The sequence below is a fragment of the Salmo salar genome, chromosome ssa01, assembly GCF_905237065.1.
Source record: "Salmo salar chromosome ssa01, Ssal_v3.1, whole genome shotgun sequence".
Taxonomy (NCBI): domain Eukaryota; kingdom Metazoa; phylum Chordata; class Actinopteri; order Salmoniformes; family Salmonidae; genus Salmo; species Salmo salar.
This window is the reverse complement of record NC_059442.1, coordinates 160,897,868-160,920,067: the sequence shown is the minus strand read 5'-3', so window position 1 is coordinate 160,920,067 and position 22,200 is coordinate 160,897,868. Positions and strand designations below refer to the sequence as shown.

Genomic DNA, 22,200 nt, shown 5'->3' with positions numbered 1-22,200 from the left:
AGATAAAAGGAAATAAATACAAACTTGAACCAGAGGAATAAACCATGTGTACCTGGCCTGGCCATAGAAAGACATTAGGTAACACTTTATTTGGATAGTCAGTAACATTTGTACTTACTATCTACTAACCCTAGCCCTAAATCCTTATCCTAACCCTAACCTTAACCTTAGCAAGCAGTTGGTTGTCAACAGATAGTTTGTTGATAGTATGACCATCTGTAAAGCATCTACCGTTGGACTATCCGGGCAATCCAAATAAATTGTAACCAAACCTTAGGGCAAATTACTAATCAAAAAGTGAATACAAATATCTTAGAAAAATTACTTTAATGAAGTGAGCTAGAGCACTTGGAATTGCGAATGAGATTAATTAGAAAACGGTCTGGATGGAATTTTCTAAATTAATGTCTTTCTCAGAAGACTGTATTAGCAGATACATTGTTGGAAGGTAAATGTTGCTTACCTTCGGAGCAGCTGTGACCGTGGTAGGGCCGGTAGCAGTTGCAGCGGTGGCTGATCCACAGGTCCACACAGTGGCCTTGACCGGAGCAGGGGTCAGGTTCGCACCAATCTGTCTTGCTACAGCCTAGCTCCATCTCATTGGCCTGCTCCTCTGGAAGGTTCTGGGGCAGGATGTCCTTGAAGTCGATCAGCAGGTCCTCCACACACCCCACAAACCCGTGGCCACTCTTCGTGTGCTCCAGCAACTCTCTGGGGGCACCGCCCACGTAGACGTAACCAAACGCCTCAGAGGGAACGAAGTGTGGCCCGTTGGGACCACCATCCTTCACCGTGCACCCTTCGCTGTCGCATCCTGGACCTTTCAGGTTAAAAACCAGCCCTTCCTCTTCGTTCACGTACACGTCAGCGTCGTGCCAGTCTCCGTCGCTGACCAGCCCAGAGAATGTAACCTCCAGCTCGGCGTCCTCTGAGAAGGCCTTGGCGCGAAGACCTCCACCCACAATCTCCAGCAGGAGGTGGCTGTCGGCATTGCCACGGTAGAAGAGCACCATGTCGGGCAAGGTGGTGCGAAAGCGTAGCCGGACTCCCTTCCCGTGGTGGTGGTGCTCGGCATGCCTCCGTCTCCTCCTCTCTTCCACTTCCTGGGTGACCATGATGAGGACGAAGCCCGGACTGGAGAATGAGAAGGTGGTGGGGGTGGAGCAGAGCTCGCCGTAGAAGCCGTGGGGGCAGAGGCAGGTGTGGCCATGCTCTTCCTCTTCCAGCCACGGGTGGCAGGTGGCGCCATTCTGGCATTCTTGATCCATGCAGCCCAGGAGCTGGATGTCGCAGTGGTGGCCACCCCAGGGCAGCTTGTCAGGCTCAGCCTCAGGACAGTGGCAGGTGTAGCTGGCCACGCCGTCCTCGCACCATGCCCCGTTCAGACACGGCTGGCTCTCGCACTCATCAATATTGATTTCGCAAATTTCCCCTGCAATGCACTATTTCAGTCAGACTTTTGAAGATTGATCTACCTAGAATTGAATCTACAGATCAGTCCATTCTTCTGATATGATAAAAACAGCACAAGGATATACACTGAGTGTACAAAACATTAAGAACATCTTCCTAATATTGAGTCCCCCTCTTTTGCCCTCAAAACAGACTCAATTCGTTGGGCATGGATGGTGTCGAAAGCATTTCACAGGGATGTTGGCCCATGTTGACTCCAATGCTTCCCACAGTTGTGTCCTTTGGGTGGTGGACAATTGGAAACTGTTGAGCGTGAAAAACCCAGTAGCGTTACAGTTCTTCACAAAACAACGGTGCGCCTGGCACCTACTACCATAAGGCAGTTCAATCTTTTGTCTTGCTCATTCACCCTCTGAATGGTACACATACACAATCCATGTCTCAATTGTCTCAAGGCTTTACAATCCTTCTTTAACCTGTCTCCTCCCCTTCATCTACACTGATTGAAGTGGATTTAACAAGTGACATCAAATAAGGGATCATAGACTGACCAGGTGAGTCCAGGAGAAAGTTATGTCATGGAAAGAGCAGGTGTTCCTAGTGTTTTGTACAGTCAGTGTAGATAATACTGTCCTGCTGTAATGATGTACAGAAGTATACAGAGTTTTTGAAAACCTTACCCATAAATCCTTCCGGACATAAACAGGTGTAGCCATTCACCTGATCCTCACAAGAGCCTCTATTCTGGCAGGGTTCAGACTCACACTCATCAATGTTCACAGAACAGTTCTCTCCTGGAAAGGGACAAAGAAACAACACCAACAGCCTTATTTTTTGTCTGTGTGAAATGGCCAAAACAATTCAAAAAAGTAACCAACTTTAAATTTGCTCCTGTTCAACATTAATAAAAACCCTCTCCTTTCATTGGACTGCGTCTCACCTGCGAAGCCGGGTTGACATTGGCACAGGTATCCGGCAGCGTCGGCGAACCTGAACTCCCAGTCCATCTCCCAGTGGGATGTGTCGGAACGCTCGAAACACTCGCCGTCGTTTTCACATGGCTGCTCAGCACACTCATCGATGTCCATCTCACAGTTCTCCCCCTCATAACCTAGTATAACCAATGACATGGAAATACACTGTATGAAGTACTGTTCACTCAAAGCCTAAACAAACTGCACTACTATTAGACCATTATGACACCACCCTCTTTCACTCTCCAGTCGTCTGACAGCATGAACAACTGAACCTACTCCAGACATGAACAACTGAACCTACTCCAGACATGAACAACTGTACCTACTCCAGACATGAACAACTGAACCTACTCCAGACATGAACAACTGAACCTACTCCAGACATGAACAACTGTACCTACTCCAGACATGAACAACTGTACCTACTCCAGACATGAACAATTGTACCTACTCCAGACATGAACAACTGTACCTACTCCAGACATGAACAACTGAACCTACTCCAGACATGAACAACTGTACCTACTCCAGACATGAACAACTGTACCTACTCCAGACATGAACAACTGAACCTACTCCAGACATGAACAACTGTACCTACTCCAGACATGAACAACTGTACCTACTCCAGACATGAACAACTGTACCTACTCCAGACATGAACAACTGTACCTACTCCAGACATGAACAACTGTACCTACTCCAGACATGAACAACTGTACCTACTCCAGACATGAACAACTGAACCTACTCCAGACATGAACAACTGTACCTACTCCAGACATGAACAACTGTACCTACTCCAGACATGAACAACTGTACCTACTCCAGACATGAACAACTGTACCTACTCCAGACATGAACAACTGTACCTACTCCAGACATGAACAACTGAACCTACTCCAGACATGAACAACTGAACCTACTCCAGACATGAACAACTGTACCTACTCCAGACATGAACAACTGAACCTACTCCAGACATGAACAACTGAACCTACTCCAGACATGAACAACTGTACCTACTCCAGACATGAACAACTGTACCTACTCCAGACATGAACAACTGTACCTACTCCAGACATGAACAACTGTACCTACTCCAGACATGAACAACTGTACCTACTCCAGACATGAACAACTGTACCTACTCCAGACATGAACAACTGTACCTACTCCAGACATGGACAACTGTACCTACTCCAGACATGGACAACTGAACCTACTCCAGACATGAACAACTGTACCTACTCCAGACATGAACAACTGTACCTACTCCAGACATGAACAACTGTACCTACTCCAGACATGGACAACTGTACCTACTCCAGACATGAACAACTGTACCTACTCCAGACATGGACAACCACAGCACCATATAATTTCAGTGTTTGTCTTTTTAACCCTTTTTGACAACATTTCTGCAAATGTGGTGGGTAATGGTAAGATGCACATACCAGGCCAGCAGAGACAGGTATACTCTTTGACTCCCTCCAGGCAGGTGGCGCCGTGCTGACACGGGTCAGATGCACACTCAGGGATATCCTCCTCACAGTGTTCACCAAGGAAGCCTGTGTCCTCACAGTCACACTCGTAGCTGTAGGAAAGGAAGTCTGGGTCAGTTGCAATCGCTACATAGACATTCAACAAAGCATATAGGCCGAATACAAATGAATGCAAAAATGTAACAGATGGATGATCGAGATAAAGCTTACACATACACATGATAAGACACACTACACACACATACACATGATAAGACACACTCTACACACACATACACATGATAAGACACACTACACACACATACACATAAGACACACTACACACACATACACATGATAAGACACACTCTACACACACATACACATGATAAGACACACTCTACACACACATACACATGATAAGACACACTACACACACATACACATGATAAGACACACTACACAGACATACACATGATAAGACACACTACACACACATACACATGATAAGACACACTACACACACATAAGACACACTACACACACATACACATGATAAGACACATTACACACACATACACATAAGACACACTACACACACATACACATGATAAGACACACTACACACACATACACATGATAAGACACACTACACACACATACACATGATAAGACACACTACACACGCGTACACATGATAAGACACACTACACACACATACACATGATAAGACACACTACACACACGTACACATGATAAGACACACTATACACACATGGATTTTGTATTGTAGATAATATGTGGTAGTAGAGTAGTGGCCTGAGGGCAGACACTTAATGTGTTGTGAAATGTGATGTCATGTAATATTTTTAATTGTATATAACTGCCTTAATGTTGATGGACCCCAGGAAGAGTAGCTGCTGCCTTAGCAGGAACAAATGGGGATCCATAATAAACCCCAGGAAGAGTAGCTGCTGCCTTGGCAGGAACTAATGGGGATCCATAATAAACCCCAGGAAGAGTAGCTGCTGCCTTGGCAGGAACTAATGGGGATCCATAATAAACCCCAGGAAGAGTAGCTGCTGCCTTGGCAGGAACTAATGGGGATCCATAATAAACCCCAGGAAGAGTAGCTGCTGCCTTGGCAGGAACTAATGGGGATCCATAATAAACCCCAGGAAGAGTAGCTGCGGCCTTGGCAGGAACTAATGGGGATCCATAATAAACCCCAGGAAGAGTAGCTGCGGCCTTGGCAGGAACTAATGGGGATCCATAATAAACCCCAGGAAGAGTAGCTGCTGCCTTGGCAGGAACTAATGGGGATCCTTAATAAATACCAATAATGCCCTGTCTCAATGTGAGGGGCTTAAGCTCACCAAACGGCAGTCAGGCCCCAAAGTAATTTAAGGACAGGATTTGTGTCTGTCTGGTGGGGCAATCCTAAAAGCCTTGGGCAGTTAGTTACCTGTCCACCTTGTCCCGACAGATGGCCCCATTTAGGCAGGGATTGCTGGCACACTCGTCAATGTCCACCTCGCAGTCTGTGCCCTCGAACCCAGGCAGACACTCACAGGAGTACAGACCAAGGAGGTCATGGCAGGTGGCTCCGTTGCGGCACGGGTTGGACTCGCACTCATCTATCTCCACCTCACAATTCACTCCTGTGAGAGGTAGAGGAAAAAGGAGCGAAAGAATCCGAGAATGTGATGAATGAGAAACAAACCATCTCCGAGTGGGAGTCGGTGAGGAACTGTACATCATGTACTAGGAGGGGGACATATCTTCCACAGACTGCACCATTGTATCTACATCAAGTCAACTTGTCCATAGATCCTCTCTGCTCTTATGACAATAATGAAAGAAAGAAACATAAGCTAAATAAATAGTGAATTGTAAATACCAGAGAAGCCTATTTGTACTCTGGTGTTTGCTTCTCTAGCTATAAATAGTAAGTAGCATGGAATCTGCTTGTTGATGCCTCTAGATAGCTCAAGTGATAATGTAAAAATGCCTCAGTTGCCCGTCTCAACCCTTTCCTTGAAATTCTCCATCGTCACTGATATGCTGACAAAGGAATGCATTAGTGCTGACTCTTCCCACCCCATTAGAGATAAGCATGAAGCCCTTAGACACAGTCCAGACCTGCTGAGAAAAGAAAGGAGTGTAAGAAATGAAGTGTACAAGTTGTGGAGTGTTTTCTCTCACTCAGCGGGAGACCTATCCACAGGGGCCAATATCCACAGGGGCCAATATCCACAGGGGCCAAGCTGAAGATAAGACTAGAGACCTGAATCCAACATCTTACTCTCTGTACTTAAAATGCTTATAGTTCTCTGTTTATCAAGAACAAAACGTACACTTAAAGGTGCAGTTAGTAAGATGACAACAGCAAGACAAGATTAGCATAATTATTCATCTCTGCCAAGCCTCATAATTGTCTCTGCACAGTTTGCACTGTTCTTTGTGGCACGCACGCACGCCCTCATTGGTTAATAGGAAATCGTCCTGTTGTTAATGATGATGTCAGCTTTAATGTGAAAACATTCTGGCATGGTGAATGAAGTACTAATATGAGATACCTAAATCTTGCGGATACATTATGTCCAGAAACATTAAAAAGCAGAGCATCAGATATCCCTCCACACTGGAGGAAATGTTAGGTGAGAGACAGTGAGTTGTGGCTGATATAGGGGTACGAAAATGGTTGGAAAATTACACTTAATTTGAGACTGACTGAGTACAAACACAACACTCCTGTGGGCAGAGGAGTGAGCGGTGAAAAGGCGGAACAACTTACCTGTAAACCCTACGAGGCACTGGCATTTGTATCGGTCCTTCTCATTGATACAGGTCCCATTATTCTCGCAGGGCCGCGAGGCGCACTCATTGATGTCAATCTCGCAGTTGTAACCCTGGAAGCCTGGCACACAGAAACAGTGAAACTCGGCCACGCCGTCCATGCAGATAGCGCCGTTCTGGCAAGGATGGGATGCACACTCGTCCACGTCCTCTTCACAGTGCTCCCCGTCAAACCCCAGTGCACAGTGACAATCAAACCCCTCCTGTAACAGTATACAAGTCCCATTGTTCAGACATGGCTCGTCGATGCAGTCGGTCACCCGCTCTTCACAGTCCTCTCCTCCGTAGCCGGGTGGACATCGGCAGAAGTAACTGTTGACCTGGTCGATGCACTCTGTGTGGGGCTCAGAGCAAGGGTTGCTATGGCACTCGTCCACTTCCTCAGTGCAGTTGTCCCCAGTAAATCCTTCGGGGCAGACACAGTGGTACTCGGACGTGCCAGGGGTGCTGGTGCAGTCTGAGCAGGGGGCGAAGGAGCAGGCGTCGTAGAGTTCGTCGCAGTCTTTGCCCATGTAGCGGACCTCATTGCGAGGGGGGCAGAGGCACGCATAGTCGTCCATGGTGTCCACGCAGGTTGCGCCATTCTGGCAGGGCTCTGACAAGCACTTGTCACTGGTCGCCGTGCAGAATATCCCTGAGGAGAAGAAAAGGAGAGGCTTATTGTTGTGCAAAATGGACAGTTTACCCTAATACAGTCACATTTGGTGTGTTCACACAAGAGAGTCCTTTACATTTTTTGGAGGGAAAAGTGGGTTGTTGTTTAATGTGATTTTAATGGACTTATGCCATATTTCTATGACATCATCCTATGTGGGTGACGCCGGTACACCTCTGAATGTCTCCCAGAAATCTACACCGTGTGAGCCCTGTGCTTGCACAATGTTGTTTTGTTCAGTGCCATTCTAAGCCGATTCACAACCAGCTTTGGTCCAGATTTGTAGGCTATTGGTTCTGACACAAAAACATTGGCAAAAAATGTTATGAAGTTGTAAACATTGATAGTCTACTGCACTACTCTGCTAGAAGTTCATAGTTGGAGGTATTTTGGTTGTGTTTCTTTGGGGCTGTTCAGCAACTGTAAAACGTCTCACCCCAGTGCTGCTAAAATGTAATAAAATGTATGCACTCTACTGTAAGTCGCTCTGGATAAGAGCGTCTGCTAAATGACTAAAATGTAAAATGTAAATGTAAACAAGAGCACAATCAAACTTAGTGATGCAAAAGGCTTCCTCTGCTAGATGTTTGTACCTAATCAAGAAGCACATAACATCATTTGAAAAAAACTGAAGTACAATAATTTTGTCAACAACATCTCATAAACACTTATAATGTATTACTATTTAGCATTTGAGTGTCTCTAACATTAGCCACCTGGTTAGATGGTGGACAAATAGCAGTGCCAACTTAGTGAACCATGGCCAAAGTTAGTAGGTCCCTCTGTGCTAATCCTGATATGTGTATTCACCCTGACATTTCCTTTTATCTTCTCCTCCCTTAATTCGAAAGGACAAATCGTGTAGGAGAGAGTCCTGGAGCAACTGTAGAGTTCATGGCCTCTTTCGCAGTAGACGCCCACTGTTAAATCCCCATCTAAAGCTAAGAAACCCTCTGTGCACTACAAAGTATTTTTCCGTTGGCTTTGTTTTGCGTAGCTAGTTTAGTGCTCATTGACAGATTGTTAACAATGGGCATCTGGGGTGTCTCAAGTCCTAATCTTTCCTGTCACTCCCAAAGGGAGCGATGACCACCCCTAGAACACAACAATTTTTTTTTAAACACAAAAAGTCTGAAAATATTTTCCCTCGTAGCTTGTAGGCCTAGAATCCAGAGGACTCTCAACTGAGCAAGGAAAAAAAGAGAGAGTGTCATCTAGCTAACATTGGCCTTGTTTGTTTAGTAATTGTTATGGTAAAGCTAAAACAAAAGTTTCCCCAAGGAACTTTTTAGTAGAGACCAATGCTCTGGGCAAAGGCATACATGGGATTCCAGGGAGCGGAGAAGTGTCTTGACGGAATTCCAGACACGAACCCTTGAAGGTAGAGCAGATAAGATGCAGATCAGATGCATGGTCTGCAGACTATCAAGTGTCCACTCGACAGGTGGGGTTTATGGGGTGGATAACTACGAGTTAGCACGCTAGGTTAACTTCTCCAGGTCGTTAGCTTGGCACAACCTGATCCCATAGCACCTCTCTCTCATTTAACACTTCAGCGCTCACATTTCCTCTCAGGAAGTGTGTCAGGGAGCTCTGACTCAATTGATTCTAATCCATGTTTACTACAAAGTAAATTATGTTAATTTGCACATGCAGTTTGTTACGAAGCACATGTCATTGACCGTTGATGTTTTTTCACGGATCATGTAATTACCACATGGATACAAACAGTTTAAATATACTTTTATGATCACAATCACTATCAAAACTCAACTATGGCAGTGAGTAACTTAACCGACTCAAACTTTATGACAGTCATGTTTTTCATAGAAAATGGGTTAAAAAACAATTCTGCAACACTGAATGTATTGTGCTCGAGCCCTCTCTAGCCAGACCCGGTGCCCTCTGTAGAGCTGAACCACAGGAGGGGAAGACGGATCATAATAATGGCTGGTGTTTGATGTATTTGATAACATTCCACTAATTCCGCTCCAGCCATTACAACTACCCATCCTCCCCAATTAAGGTGCCACCAACCGCCTGTGAACTGAATAGAGCAGGACGCTTTTGGGAGGAGGAGGGGGGATTTTCTGTGCATCCGCTATCTCCCTGCACCGGCCAATTGTGTGAGCCCAGTGTGGAATCAGTCCACATTCCACAGATTGAACAGACCCCCATCCCCCACCTCTAATGTCCACCCCACCATCCCAAACTAACTCCCACCACCATCCACCCCACCATCCCAAATCCACCCTCACATCCATCCCCCACACTTTGATCAGTGTTCTGTTCCCAAATTCTCATTGGAGCGGAAGATATTAACGATGAAGGGAGTAGAGAGAGAGAGGGAGAGAAGGAGGGATGGGGGTAGGGTGAGGGAGGGAGGAATGTTGCAGACACTGGTGGTGTGGCACATGGTCCAAGAGATTGACCTCGTCTCTCACACACAGCATTAGTGATGTTGGCCAGGTTTTCCTTTGGGACAGAGACATGTAGGGACATAGGTAGACAAATCCGACAACGTTTGGCTAGGAGTACGGTTGGAAACGCTTTCCACCGTCGGTCGTCTTATAGCTGTGTCTGACAGATGGCCTTGGACATAAGCTCTTAACACCCCTGGACCTGTCACTGTCACCGGTACAGACTGACGGACAGCATCAGACACAGAGAGAGCCCTGGGCATCTTAGTGTAGGAGCACTGATCTAGGATCAGTTTTGCCCATCTTTTTGATCATATGGGACAGGGAGGACCTGATCATCATTCCTACTCTGGGACACTTTATGAATACAGGCCCTGTTCCCTGCCATGACCACAGGGCCCCTCATTTGGAGTTGACATCAACTCCCTGACCACGTGTGTGAAAACGGCGACCGTCTGCGACGACCACTGACCCCTTCATCACACCCCTCTGAGCCAAACTTAGGCGCTCAGGGAACACCCACAGCGTAAGGGCGACACTCGTGATTAACCAAAGAAAAGAGAAATGGGAATAAGTTCTTCCAGTTTTTTTCAGAAATCAAGTAAAGGCAGTTAGTTAGGTAGTGCCCGTCAGTTGTTATTCAGTTATTCAATTTCTTCCACCGTATTGAAAACAAGGTATTAGAAGCAGCTATTCAGAAACACATGGAGCGGAAAGAGTCACTTTGGAATATGATCACCATGCCTTAGACTCATCCTACTGAAACTAAGTCACCATGATGGCTTTGCCAAAATGTCCATCAGTCTAGGTATATCTAGGTGCACCCTGTGTATCAGTTAGGGTGGCCCCACCCTCAGCAGGTTCGGTAACAACCAGATGCATCCGGTTTTCAGGGGAAATGGAAAGAGAGCCTGTGACGCAAATTCCACTTTTGGACGTTAACAAGGTGACACGTCATCTTAACTCCTCCTCCACATTTACTGGATTGGTTGAACAGTGCAGAAAATAACCTCCACCAACAGGACCAGAAAGAGCGAAACGCCTGCTATGTTAGGTTAGGGTGGATCTGATACTAACAGATTGTTTGGCAAGGACTGACAACTAAGGATACGCTTACACAGGCAGGCCAATTCTGATGAATTGCCCGATTATTGGCAAAGATCTGATCTGATTGGTCAAAAGACCAATTACTGGCAAAAAATATCAGAATTGGGCTGACTGTGTAAACACAGCTAGAGGCTGTTTGCAAAAACATCAGAGTGGTGATGTAATCACTTTGGAAAGAGTTTTTGTCTGTGATTGGAGCAAGTTCTGTTCCTGAAGTTCTGTCTGTGATTATTGAAAGTTCTGTTCCCTGACCTAGCAGTATGGGAATCCATAACTTAGACACCATAACATAGGGGAACAGGTTATCCATAGTATGTTTTCTGAAATACAAACCTCATTTGACAATGGAACCTCAATGTGATGAAGTCCATGATAAAGTCTCACATTGTGAGGTCATCTAATCAAAGTCAGAGTGTTACTTTCAGGGCAAGAGAAATCCCTTGATCAGCTTGTCAGCTAGTTGAACACTCTGTCACAACAGCCAGAGCTTATGGCTTGATCTGAAGCAGAGAGACATCTACAAAAGAAGATAGCTCAATAGCAAGCAAGTTCAGTGTGTGCAGGCAGTATGCTGAACAGTGTCTAAAAGGTTCTAACGAGACTCAAAGAGAAGCCTCAGGGTGCTTCCTGGGGTCTCTGCAGGCTATTGTGTTTTTCATTCATTCAACTGTCTCGAACAGCCACACACACTCATTCATACACACCTGCCACTTGCGACCCTTGGATACCGGAAAGCAGCCAGGAATTCCTTTATTGCGCGTGCATGTGTGTGTGCCCAACCCCGAATCCGGGAAAGGGACTGGCAAACACATGACTCCCCCCAAAACTCGGAGTAGGGTTGCCATGGCAGCCCTAAAAGTTATGCAGGGGGCTTAGGGAGGGCCAGCGACCTCCTCCAACTCTCCTGTCAGTGAGGGATGCTGGGATAGGGTGGTAGCAGTGATGGGGTAAGAAAGATGGAGGGTAAAGGTGGGGGTGGTAAGAAAGATGGAGGGTAATGGGGTAAGAAAGATGGAGGGTAAAGCCAAGCTGTTTAACCTCACTCTCCCCTCACCTCATGCTGTGGCCCACTCATGGAGGAACACTTTGCTGGCTCACCAGAAGGCAGGTTGTCACATCTCATTTCAGTTTTAAAGGTGCATGGAGCTTGCTGTGTGTTTGTAGGAACTCAGAGGATTACAGTGGGGCTTCTGGCGGGTTTTAGCTGCATGGCAAATCCCTTTAGAGAGCAGGCGGAGTATAAAAACTTGTAGACTTAGTCCGTAGTCTCCCGTTGAGGTGAAAAGTACCATGGTAAAGAAAGAAAAAAGGTCCCGAAGTTGGACTTCGTTGCACAGAAAAGATCACACCTCTCTATGCCCATGAGAAGGAATTTAGGTCATTCGTTTTTTATTTCAGAAGTTTGGAACCAAAACAATTAAGATTCTGTGGTGCACAATTAAGACATTTTTTCATGCATTATGCTCAAAGCACTAATTGCGATAATGATGATAGTCACACTGACTGGGTAATTAGAGCTGTATAATGGAGGATTGTGATAAGATTGAACACTGTTCTCTTCGGGACCTGGGAGAGCCACACCGTGTGTTCTGTTTCCTCCCAGCCCAGTGCTATAACACCTGGTTCAAAATGATCAGTTCAATCAGGGCTCTCCAGAACCGGAAAGGAAGACCCTGAGATTGATGATGAATGTTACCCTGGGCATCCATGCCCCATGCACCTTTTCATCAAATGCACATGATATTAACATCTTACATCTCATGTACCTGTTATTTAATGTTAAATCTTATCTCGAACAATAAGAATATGGCCCTCTACATGGGTAGGAACATATCATTTGTTTAGAGTATGCTCTGTGAATCAGTATCAATATTGTACGTATTATAATATTGTCAGCCCCCTCAATTTAGCCTGGAGTGAACCAGAAATGGGCTTAGCCTCCCAGTGAGCATTGAAGCTGTACCGGGCATAAAATAAATGACTGAAATGTGGAAATAAATTATCCAGAAATGAGAACGGGCTGAGTAGACAACCCTGACATACCCCCCTTTTAAAGTGTTACCCTTTTTTCCACTCCACCCTCTTCAACTCTCCTTAGAGGCAGGTCAGATAGCCTTTCTGACCTTGAGAGCGTTTCTCTGGTCTTAATCTCTCCCGACTGACTTCGGCCAATCCCCTTGCTCCTCTAAGCTCCTGATAGCAGGATACCTGAGCAGATTACCACTGAGAGGCTCTCTGCATGTTCTCACTTCTCACTTCTCACTTCACACACACATGTTCTACATACACATTACATAACAATGCCCACATATACCCACACTTACGCATGTACACAGGTATATACTGTATGTGTACTCACAACTTCAAGTACTATGCATGTACACAGGTTACGTATTCTCACAACTTTAAGTACTATGCATGTACACAGGTATATACATATTCTCAAAACTTAAACTACTGTGCATGCACACAGGTATATACTTATTCTCACAACTTCAAATACTATGCATGTACACAGGTATAAACTTGTACTCACAACTTCAAGTACTATGCATGTACACACACTCTACCTCTACGTAAGTATGTAGACAAATAAATATCCTCAAAACGCACACACTCATACACCAGTCATACTTGCGCTGTATGCACACATAAACACACATACAGTATTTGAGCCAGGTAGACAGACACAAAAGTATACTAAAGTGTTGACTGTGATTTGAGCCCCGGACTTTGACTTTTCACCGAACTTACTAAAATAGAATCCACTGGTCCATGAAGGCAAACAAAGGAAGTAATCCACAGATTCAAATAAAACCAGGGATGAAAGGCACAATCTGTAGTTTCATTTCTGGTTAAAATTTGTAGCAAGTGTAGTGCACTGATTGGCTTAAATATACTTAATTTAGTTTTTGTGTGTGTCTGTGTTCTTGTACTGACTCAATATAGATGACTGGTCCTGACTCAATATAGATGACTGGTCCTGACTCAATATAGATGACTGGTCCTGACTGACTGTAGATGACTGGTCCTGACTGACTGTAGATGACTGGTCCTGACTCACTATAGATAACAGGTCCTGACTTACTATAGATGACAGGTCCTGACTCACTATAGATGACTGGTCCTGACTCACTATAGATGACTGGTCCTGACTCACTATAGATAACAGGTCCTGACTCACTATAGATGACTGGTTCTGACTCACTATAGATGACTGGTTCTGACTCACTATAGATGACTGGTTCTGACTCACTATAGATGACTGGTACAGACTCACTATAGAATACAGGTCCTGACTTACTATAGATGACTGGTCCTGACTCACATTCAGACTCACTATAAATGACTGGTCCTGACTCACTATAGATGGCTGGTACTGGCTCACTAAAGACAGCTGGTACTGGCTCATTATAGACGACTGGTTCTGACTCACTTTAGATGATTCGTCCTGACTCACTATAGATGGCTGGTACTGACTCACTATAGATGGCTGGTACTGACTCACTATAGATGGCTGGTACTGACTCATTATAGACGGCTGGTACTGACTCATTATAGATGACTGGTTCTGACTCACTATAGATCAGGGCTGCCCAACCCTCTTCCTAGAGATCTACTGTCCTGCAGGTTTTCAGTCCAACCCTAATTTAGCATATCTGATTCAGCTAGTTAAGGTCTTGTTGAGCAGCTAATTAGTAGAATCAGCTGTGTTAAATTTGGGTTGGACTGAAAACCCACAGGACTGTAGATCTCCAGGAAGAGGGTTGGGCAGCCCTGCTTTAGATGACTGGTACAGACTCAATATAGATGACTGGTACAGACTCACTATAGATGATTGGTCCGAACTTACTATAAATAAATGGTCCTGACTCACTGTAGATGGCTGGTACTGACTCACTATAGATGACTGGTCCGAACTTACTATAAATGAATGGTCCTGACTCACTATAAATGACTGGTCCTGACTCACTATAGATGACTGGTTCTGACTCACTGTATATGACTGGTACAAACACACTATAAATGACTGGTCCTGACTTACTATAGATGACAGGTCCTGACTCACTATAGATGACTGGTCCTGACTGACTGTAGATGACTGGTCCTGACTCACTATAGATAACAGGTCCTGACTTACTATAGATGACTGGTTCTGACTCACTATAGATGACTGGTACAGACTCACTATAGAATACAGGTCCTGACTTACTATAGATGACTGGTCCTGACTCACATTCAGACTCACTATAAATGACTGGTCCTGACTCACTATAGATGGCTGGTACTGACTCACTAAAGACAGCTGGTACTGGCTCATTATAGACGACTGGTTCTGACTCACTTTAGATGATTCGTCCTGACTCACTATAGATGGCTGGTACTGACTCACTATAGATGGTTGGTACTGACTCACTATAGATGGCTGGTACTGACTCACTATAGATGGCTGGTACTGACTCATTATAGACGGCTGGTACTGACTCATTATAGATGACTGGTTCTGACTCACTATAGATCAGGGCTGCCCAACCCTCTTCCTAGAGATCTACTGTCCTGCAGGTTTTCAGTCCAACCCTAATTTAGCATATCTGATTCAGCTAGTTAAGGTCTTGTTGAGCAGCTAATTAGTAGAATCAGCTGTGTTAAATTTGGGTTGGACTGAAAACCCACAGGACTGTGGATCTCCAGGAAGAGGGTTGGGCAGCCCTGCTTTAGATGACTGGTACAGACTCACTATAGATGATTGGTCCGAACTTACTATAAATAAATGGTCCTGACTCACTGTAGATGGCTGGTCCTGACTCACTATAGATGACTGGTCCGAACTTACTATAAATGAATGGTCCTGACTCACTGTAGATGGCTGGTACTGACTCACTATAGATGACTGGTCTGAACTTACTATAAATGAATGGTCCTGACTCACTATAAATGACTGGTCCTGACTCACTATAGATGACTGGTTCTGGCTCACTGTATATGACTGGTACAAACACACAATAAATGACTGGTCCTGACTTACTATAGATGACAGGTCCTGACTCAATATAGATGACTGGTTCTGACTCACTGTAGATGACCGGTACAGACTCACTATAGAATACAGGTCCTGACTTACTATAGATGGCTGGTCCTGACTCACATTCTGACTCACTGTAGATGACTGGTTCTGACTCACTATAGATGACTGGTACTGACTCACTATAGATGACTGGTTCTGACTCACTATAGATGGCTGGTCCTGACTCACTATAGATGACTGGTTCTGACTCACTGTCTATAACTGGTACAGACTCACTATAGATGTCTGGTCCTGACTCACTATAGATGACTGGTCCTGACTCACTATAGATGACAGGTCCTGACTCACTATAGATGACTGGTTCTGACTCACTATAGATGACTGGTACAGACTCACTATAGAATACAGGTCCTGACTTACTATAGATGACTGGTCCTGACTCACATTTTGACTCACTATAGATGACTGGTACTGACTCACAATAAATGACTGGTCCAGACTCACTATAGATGGCTGGTCCTGACTCACTATAGATGACTGGTCCTGACTCACTATAGATGGCTGGTACTGACTCACTATAGATGGCTGGTACTGACTCACTATAGACGGCTGGTACTGACTATTATAGACGACTGGTTCTGACTCACTTTAGATGACTCGTCCTGACTCACTATAGATGGCTGGTACTGACTCACTATAGATGGCTGGTACTGACTCACTATAGATGGCTGGTACTGACTCATTATAGACGGCTGGTACTGACTCATTATAGATGACTGGTTCTGACTCACTATAGATCAGGGCTGCCCAACCCTCTTCCTAGAGATCTACTGTCCTGCAGGTTTTCAGTCCAACCCTAATTTAGCATATCTGATTCAGCTAGTTAAGGTCTTGTTGAGCAGCTAATTAGTAGAATCAGCTGTGTTAAATTTGGGTTGGACTGAAAACCCACAGGACTGTGGATCTCCAGGAAGAGGGTTGGGCAGCCCTGCTTTAGATGACTGGTACAGACTCAATATAGATGATTGGTCCGAACTTACTATAAATAAATGGTCCTGACTCACTGTAGATGGCTGGTACTGACTCACTATAGATGACTGGTCTGAACTTACTATAAATGAATGGTCCTGACTCACTATAAATGACTGGTCCTGACTCACTATAGATGACTGGTTCTGGCTCACTGTATATGACTGGTACAAACACACAATAAATGACTGGTCCTGACTTACTATAGATGACAGGTCCTGACTCAATATAGATGACTGGTTCTGACTCACTGTAGATGACCGGTACAGACTCACTATAGAATACAGGTCCTGACTTACTATAGATGGCTGGTCCTGACTCACATTCTGACTCACTGTAGATGACTGGTTCTGACTCACTATAGATGACTGGTACTGACTCACTATAGATGACTGGTTCTGACTCACTATAGATGGCTGGTCCTGACTCACTATAGATGACTGGTTCTGACTCACTGTCTATAACTGGTACAGACTCACTATAGATGTCTGGTCCTGACTCACTATAGATGACTGGTCCTGACTCACTATAGATGACAGGTCCTGACTCACTATAGATGACTGGTTCTGACTCACTATAGATGACTGGTACAGACTCACTATAGAATACAGGTCCTGACTTACTATAGATGACTGGTCCTGACTCACATTTTGACTCACTATAGATGACTGGTACTGACTCACAATAAATGACTGGTCCAGACTCACTATAGATGGCTGGTCCTGACTCACTATAGATGACTGGTCCTGACTCACTATAGATGGCTGGTACTGACTCACTATAGATGGCTGGTACTGACTCACTATAGACGGCTGGTACTGACTATTATAGACGACTGGTTCTGACTCACTTTAGATGACTCGTCCTGACTCACTATAGATGGCTGGTACTGACTCACTATAGATGGCTGGTACTGACTCACTATAGATGGCTGGTACTGACTCACTTTAGACGGCTGGTACTGACTCATTATAGATGACTGGTTCTGACTCACTATAGATCAGGGCTGCCCAACCCTCTTCCTAGAGATCTACTGTCCTGCAGGTTTTCAGTCCAACCCTAATTTAGCATATCTGATTCAGCTAGTTAAGGTCTTGTTGAGCAGCTAATTAGTAGAATCAAGTGTGTTAAATTTGGGTTGGACTGAAAACCCACAGGACTGTGGATCTCCAGGAAGAGGGTTGGGCAGCCCTGCTTTAGATGACTGGTACAGACTCAATATAGATGACTGGTACAGACTCACTATAGATGATTGGTCCAAACTTACTAGAAATAAATGGTCCTGACTCACTGTAGATGGCTGGTCCTGACTCACTATAGATGGCTGGTCCTGACTCACTATAGATGGCTGGTCCTGACTCACTATAGATGGCTGGTCCTGACTCACTATAGATGGCTGGTCCTGACTCACTATATAGATGGCTGGTCCTGACTCACTATATAGATGGCTGGTCCTGACTCACTATAGATGGCTGGTCCTGACTCACTATAGATGGCTGGTCCTGACTCACTATAGATGGCTGGTCCTGACTCACTATAGATGGCTGGTCCTGACTCACTATAGATGACTGGTACAGACTCACTTTAGATGGCTGGTCCTGACTCACTATAGATGACTGGTCCTGACTCACTATAGATGATTGGTCCGAACTTACTATAAATAAATGGTCCTGACTCACTGTAGATGGCTGGTACAGACTCACTATAGATGACTGGTTCTGACTCACTATAGATGACTGGTTCTGACTCACTATAGATGACAGGTCCTGACTTACTATAGATAACTGGTCCTGACTCACGTTCTGACTCACTATAGATAACTGGTTCTGACTCACTATAGATGACTGGTCCTGACTCACTACAGATGACTAGTCCTGACTCACTACAGATGACTAGTCCTGACTCACATTCTGCCTCACTATAGATGACTGGTACTGACTCACTATAGATGACTGGTACTGACTCACTACAGATGACTGGTCCTGACTCACGTTCTGACTCACTATAGATGACTGGTCCTGACTCACTACAGATGACTAGTCCTGACTCACATTCTGCCTCACTATAAATGACTGGTCCTGACTCACTATAGATGCTGGTCCTGACTCACTATAGATGACTGGTACTGACTCACTATAGATGACTGGTACTGACTCACTACAGATGACTGGTCCTGACTCACTACAGATGGCTGGTTCTGCCTCACTATAGATGACTGGTCCTGACTCACTATAGATGACAGGTCCTGACTCACTATAGATTACTGGTACAGACTCATGTTTAGCTGCACCTGATACTGCACACACACACACACTCAAAGGGAGGCTCCTCTTGGGGCGGCCAGACTTGACAGCCGTCTCCCACACCTGTCTCCACTCTCCACTCAGCAGCTCTGATGGACTGCAGGGTCCTAACCTTTCTGCTCAACACCACCCTCCATCTCCCTCTCTCACACACACACAGTTCTCCCTCCCCATTCCAGCTTTTTTGCCCAAAACCCCCTACCGCACGCATGCATGCACTCTCTAGCTCGCTCGCTCTCTCGTGGACACACACACACACAAACACACAAACACAGCACATTCTCAGTCAAATCCCCTTACCAAACACACACTCGATATCCTTCCCACAGCCCCTTCTCTCCCTAAAAGAGGGCAAGTCATAGCTAAGACAGTCCACTCTTGTGATGTCACCACCTTCCCTCTTCTCTGGTGCCTATCTAACGTAGCTATGCCTTTTATGTCTGTGGAACCTGGCCATGGGCGTGGGATGCCAGTCACTCTGGACTTGAGGACAGGACTTGAGGGTCAGCAGAGTGTGTGGTGATGATCCAGGCTCGGCTGTCAGTCATGGCCGACCAGACAGTCCAGACCAGGATTGTGTTCATTTGGCAGGAAACAGAAGAAAATAACTGAAACAGTGAGGCACTATTTGGACTTGTCCATGTAGAAATAAGATATTTTGTTTTCAATTGCAAAATGTTTTGAAACGTTTTCTATTATATGTTCTAATGAATAAAACCCAGAGTTAGTTGCTGAGTCTGAGAAATGTGCTGTTTAATTTGTCACAATCCTGCATCGAATGTGAATCCTCCTGGAGATCATCCTAATTGTAATCTTAACCTATTCTAGTTGTGTCTAATCCCAACCCCATTTCAATTGGTAATTTAATCCGTCTGGGTAGTCAATGAGCACTTTCTGCAGACTTTCTAGGACTGCTCTATGGTACTGAGATGTCTGGAAAGTCATTGACTAAGTATGCTGGAACTGACCCTGTATATAGCTTACTTATTGTGCATTCGGAAAGTATTCAGACCTCTTTACTTTTTTCATATTTTGTTTCGTTACAGCCTTATTCTAAAATGGATTAAATCGTTTTTTTCTCCTGATAAATCTACACACAATACCCAGGGGCGAAAATCTGATATCAACTTTGGAGGGGACAATTACATAAAATTTTCTCAAGAAATTCCTGAGGGGGACACCAAAAGTAGTGCTGTAACATACAGCCTACGTTTAATATGGTAAATGTATATTGAGGAACCAAAGAAATAAGGTGTTTGCCGTACTCCTAACTACCGGTACCCAAAACTACACAACTAATCACAACAGCAATACCATTGCCTTTAACAAATCTTAGTTGTCACCAGTTTAAGTTGAGAGTGGGGGTATCCATGGCATTTTCCAATTATGTTCCTATTTTACAAGTAAAAAAAATTGAGAACCTTTCATAATGTTGCCAAACAAAGACTCAACAAACTTACCTGAGACTCCCTGTCTCTGCCAGTCTGTCCCTGCATATCTGTCCCCAACTCTGCTGTCTGTGTGCCATCTGTTGCCTGCTCTGCCTAATGACATCATTGTGAAACATTCCATTAGCATTTCACTTCTTTCTTATGAATATTTTATCAACTAGTCTGAGATATTAGGCTACAAGGGTTCTTACTTTGCGTTTTGGTGTACTGAAAAATACTCTGATGTCCGTCTTTTTTCTGCCATTTTTCTACCTGGTTGGCTACACACACACAGTATGTAGGTTATTTACAGTAGGAGATGGGCTTCTATCATCTTATCTTCTATCATTCTATATGGGCTTCGATCTAAAAGGTAGCTAGCAAATGTGAAACGGATTGCAGTGACAAGAGTTGACAGCTGTATGAGTTCACCATTTACACAACATATGCTGCAACCTTTTGTAATTTTAATCGTTTGTTTCATATTGGCTGGCTTCTAACAATAGCTGAATTTACAAAGCTAGCGAGCACCAATTCAGTGGTGTTTGCTATAATCTTTGCTACCCGGGTTAAATAAAGGTGAAATAAAATATATAAATAAAAGTTCCCTTGCGACAATTTAGCTTTTGCAACGAGACCATTAAATATATTTAAAACAATGGTAGAAGAGAGTGTAGTTCTGTTCAGTTTATCGCTAACCTTATCACAGGGACTTTGAAGCACTAACTTACATGCATGCTGTTCTTGGAATAAATTGACGATAGCAAAGATTCCATCTTTGACGACGCCACATAAATGGAATCGGTACTAGCTAGCTTAATAGTTAATATTTGCACGCTAGCTCTGCATATTCAGCTAGTGTATGTGCGCGATTGACTGGATTAACCTCACGTCAGTTACGTTCATTGAGTGCCTTTCAGACAGTAGATACGACCTCTCTGTTACCTAGCAAGCTAAGGAACTGGCAGTGGATCAAACCATTGTGAGGCAAAGGGTGGGGGGGTCGCAATCTTTTGAAACTTAAAAACGTGCTATTAAGTGTCTATAATCAGCACAATTGCTTTCATTGCGTATTATTAATATTATTTAAATTACATAGTTATGTTTCAGTGATATATTGGGGGGGACAAATCATATTTTTCCCAGGATGGGGGGGTCGTGTCCCCCCCGGGATTTCCGCCCCTGACAATACCCCATAATGACAAAGCAAAAACTGTGTTTTTTACATTTTTGCAAATGTATTAAAATAAAAAACTGAAATATCACATGTTGTGTAGGCAAAGGTGTACTGTCGCTACCTTTCTTACCAAGCAAGGTGCATGAATAAAAGAGCCAATTGGGAACAGGGAAAACTGGGTTCCTCCTTTGGGGTTCCTGGCAGCTTGAAAAAGCATGGTTCTTTTTGGGAGCCATCTTCAGTGGAATGCCACTTCAATCCTTTCTTCTCTTTAACTCCTCTCCTCTCAAATCTCCTGTGCTCTTCTCCTCTCCCCTCTT

General features: G+C 44.5%; 1 protein-coding gene across 1 annotated transcript in view; it reads right to left on the bottom strand.

Annotated features, from left to right (window-relative positions):
* The window catches only part of crb2a (crumbs cell polarity complex component 2a), a 37,071-nt gene that overhangs the window by 9,002 nt on the left and 5,869 nt on the right, over window positions 1–22,200 (bottom strand). The window contains exons 2-7 of the mRNA XM_014143448.2: window positions 6,672–7,367; window positions 5,340–5,535; window positions 3,848–3,987; window positions 2,354–2,524; window positions 2,094–2,207; window positions 464–1,432 (exon numbers count right to left, since the gene is read on the bottom strand). Coding sequence (XP_013998923.2) covers window positions 464–1,432; window positions 2,094–2,207; window positions 2,354–2,524; window positions 3,848–3,987; window positions 5,340–5,535; window positions 6,672–7,367 — 2,286 coding nt within the window. The remainder of the gene's footprint in view (window positions 1–463; window positions 1,433–2,093; window positions 2,208–2,353; window positions 2,525–3,847; window positions 3,988–5,339; window positions 5,536–6,671; window positions 7,368–22,200) is intronic.